Source organism: Vombatus ursinus, unplaced genomic scaffold (assembly GCF_900497805.2).
Source record: "Vombatus ursinus unplaced genomic scaffold, bare-nosed wombat genome assembly UNPS02014978.1, whole genome shotgun sequence".
NCBI lineage: Eukaryota > Metazoa > Chordata > Mammalia > Diprotodontia > Vombatidae > Vombatus > Vombatus ursinus.
This window is the reverse complement of record NW_020954756.1, coordinates 19,104-22,005: the sequence shown is the minus strand read 5'-3', so window position 1 is coordinate 22,005 and position 2,902 is coordinate 19,104. Positions and strand designations below refer to the sequence as shown.

The 2,902-nt window shown below is 39.4% G+C and overlaps 1 protein-coding gene across 1 annotated transcript; it reads right to left on the bottom strand.

Annotated features, from left to right (window-relative positions):
• Positions 1-1,766: 1,766 nt before the first annotated feature.
• Positions 1,767-2,696, bottom strand: LOC114030702 (taste receptor type 2 member 7-like). Its single transcript, XM_027845566.1, has one exon. The coding sequence runs from the start codon at positions 2,694-2,696 to the stop codon at positions 1,767-1,769; it is 930 nt and encodes a 309-aa protein (XP_027701367.1).
• Between the last annotated feature and the right edge of the window lie 206 nt (positions 2,697-2,902).

Sequence of the window (2,902 nt, the reverse complement as noted above, 5' to 3'; positions counted from 1 at the left end):
ATATTTTGGGAGATGCAGATGAAATAAAAAACAATAAAAATTAGGCATTTAAAGACTATATCTGTGTCTTTGCTGCCTCTATCTATTGCTTCTGATTTTATCCTCTGCAGAAAATCTAGAGAAGTCCAATCCTTCTTCCATATGACAATCCTTGAATTTTCTGAAGACAGTAATTATGTCCGCAATCTTTCCTCTCCAGACCATATGTCTACAGCTCTACACCCTTTCTTTTAGGCAGATTTCAGAGGGCATGAACTTGAGTCTTTTCATAATCTTGGTTGTCTTCCTCTGGCCATCATCTGCTGTATTGATATTCTTCTGAAAAGAAAGTATCCAGAAGTGAACACATTCATCCAAATGCAGTCCCGTCAAAGTCAGGCACACTGGGGCTAACAATTCCCCATTCTTGTTGAGATGTTCCATTACCTTAAAATCCATTCTTAACAATCAAGAAATTCAGGTGAAGAGGAATTGTTTATTTAAAAGGTAATTATAGTTGGAAAGATGGCATCTTGACATGATTAGATGATGACACATGAATAGAGCAGTTAAGAGGATTCTAGCCCCATTTGGGACTAGGTATAGACATTTCTTATACAAAAGGGCATGCCTTTTCTTCTTGCTCTCCTGGAAACTTGAAATCAGAGAAAAGTTTTCCAGTGACAACCTTGTACCTCCTATGGCATCCACATCACCCTTGTAGATTCCTTTCTAGAGCTTTTACATCTGATGAGTTGCCATCTTTCCAATACGAATATAAGATTCATTCTGATTTCGGTGATAAGTACTGCCATATGTGCCTTCTTCCTTTCTTGAGAGCAAGAACTGTTTCCATTTTGCAATGTTGTCTACCACCACCCACTCAAGGGCACTGATTTTTGTTTGCTCATCTTCAAATCAGACTACAATTGTCACCTGAGGAGCAGGGTTTATCTTGGTTCACAATCAGCATTGACATGAGCTTACTCTTTAGCAAAATAACTTGTCCAAAGCCCTCAGCTAGTTCCAAAAACACTAGGTTGGAAAAGTTTGATTTTGAACTAAAGGGGCAGAGTCAGGTGGGGTACTAAAGATGCCTGACACCAAGGGTCTGGGAACAGAGGATCAATCTGAGGAATAAAAAGGAAAGTGACAAAAGAGAGTACTGAAAAATGTGGCTTGTGTGGTGCAATATGAAGTGTCCTAGATTTGGACTCATAGGGTCATAGTCATGCAATAACTATAAACATGACTCTAGATATGTCACAAAACCTGTCTGTTCCTCCAATTTCTTTTCTGCAATGTGGAAGTTAGGTACTAGATATCCAGTCTAGTCTCATATCTCTGATCTAATGATCTTTCTGTTTCCTCAGTCTCCCAATCCGTAAAATGAATTTAATGAACAAGACAACATCTGAGGTTCCTAATGACTCTAGTTCTATGATCCTTTGACACGTTGAGGTCTCTTATAGCTTTAGTTGTATGATACTGAGCAACCTTTATGCTGAATGTTTTCATCTATAAAATGAGTGTTTTGGGCTATTGACTTCTGCTATCCCTCATGACTCTGTTCCTATGATGTCCCCCAATGTGATCATGAAGAAGAAGCATTTTAAACTTTGTCAAAAGAGTCGCAGGAATTCTCAAGGTGCCCAGAATAAACTCTACATTAGACAGCTCTTGCAATGAGTGATGCTCCATTAAATGAAGAAGCAGAGAAATGAGAAAAACCTTCCACGTTGACTTGTTGGTCTGCAGAAGGTACCAACTTTCCAAAGCTGTTCAAGCTAAGGTTTTCCTCTTCTGAGGCAGAACAGGGCTTGCTGCCACACCCAGAGGGATGCCTGCCTCAGCTTGCTATTCCACAGAATCAGGATCAGTGAGTGGCCAAAGGGATAGAGCAACATGATTGACATACCCAACTTGGAAGCCAGCTTACTCTTTGCCTCTGAATGGCTCCAGTAGTTGACAAAGAAACCCATATGGTACAATAAAAAGAAGATGAGGAAGGAAGACACAGCTTTCATGGCTCGAACATGGGCTTCTGTGCTAGGGTCTCTGGAACCTGTGGCATTCTGTTGCATCTGTCGAGTATGCCTCCACAGGGAGAAAATTAATAGGCAGAAGGAGATTGTAGACAGAGTAAAGGGAATAAAACTCAGAAGGCCAAAGAGAACCTGGAGCATAATAAGCTTGTTTTTACTCACTTGGACCTCCTGGGTCACATTTCTCTCCTTTCCTCTAGTAAGGATGCTGCCATAATAATAACGCATTCTTTCCATCACTGGAAAGATAATGGGCAAAGACATAATAAAGGGCACTATAAGAAGTATGAAGAGCCTTCTGTCAATTCTCCATTTCATCCAGAGGAAAAGGGGATTAGAGAAATTGGTGATCTTCAGGAAGTAGAAGATGCTGAGCATAGTTGCAAACCAAATATTTGAATTGTGACTCAGTACCAAGAAGATGTCAATTATTCTTACTTGAGTGGGTGCATTAAAAGAGATTAAAATTAAATAGATGTTCCATATTATTGCACATGACAATCCAATTCTGGAGATGGCCATGCTGACCAGGATGAGATCATTTGATGGCAGTTTCTTGCTCTTGACCCAGTCAATGCAATTCACCAGCACTATGAATCCATTTACCAGAATGCCCAATAGAAATTCAACAGTTGCCAGAGCCATAAACATTTTCTCCCCACTATTTAGCATGACAGCAGAAAGGAGATCACTTCAGATGTTACCAATATTTGTTATATTGTTGATATTATTGTTATTGGATTGATTTCCAGGTAAAATGAGTGTGGAATGATATTTCCTTCTGATAACTGGTGATTCAGTAATTTTCTTCTCTGCCTTTAATAAAGTTTCTATCTTGGGCAAGAAAATGTCTAGTCCTCTATTAGAATATCTTCATT

What these genes read in the sequence shown, in the direction of transcription:
- LOC114030702 (XM_027845566.1), bottom strand. Translation starts at nt 2,696, where the DNA reads ATGCTAAATAGTGGGGAGAAAATGTTTATGGCTCTGGCAACTGTTGAA.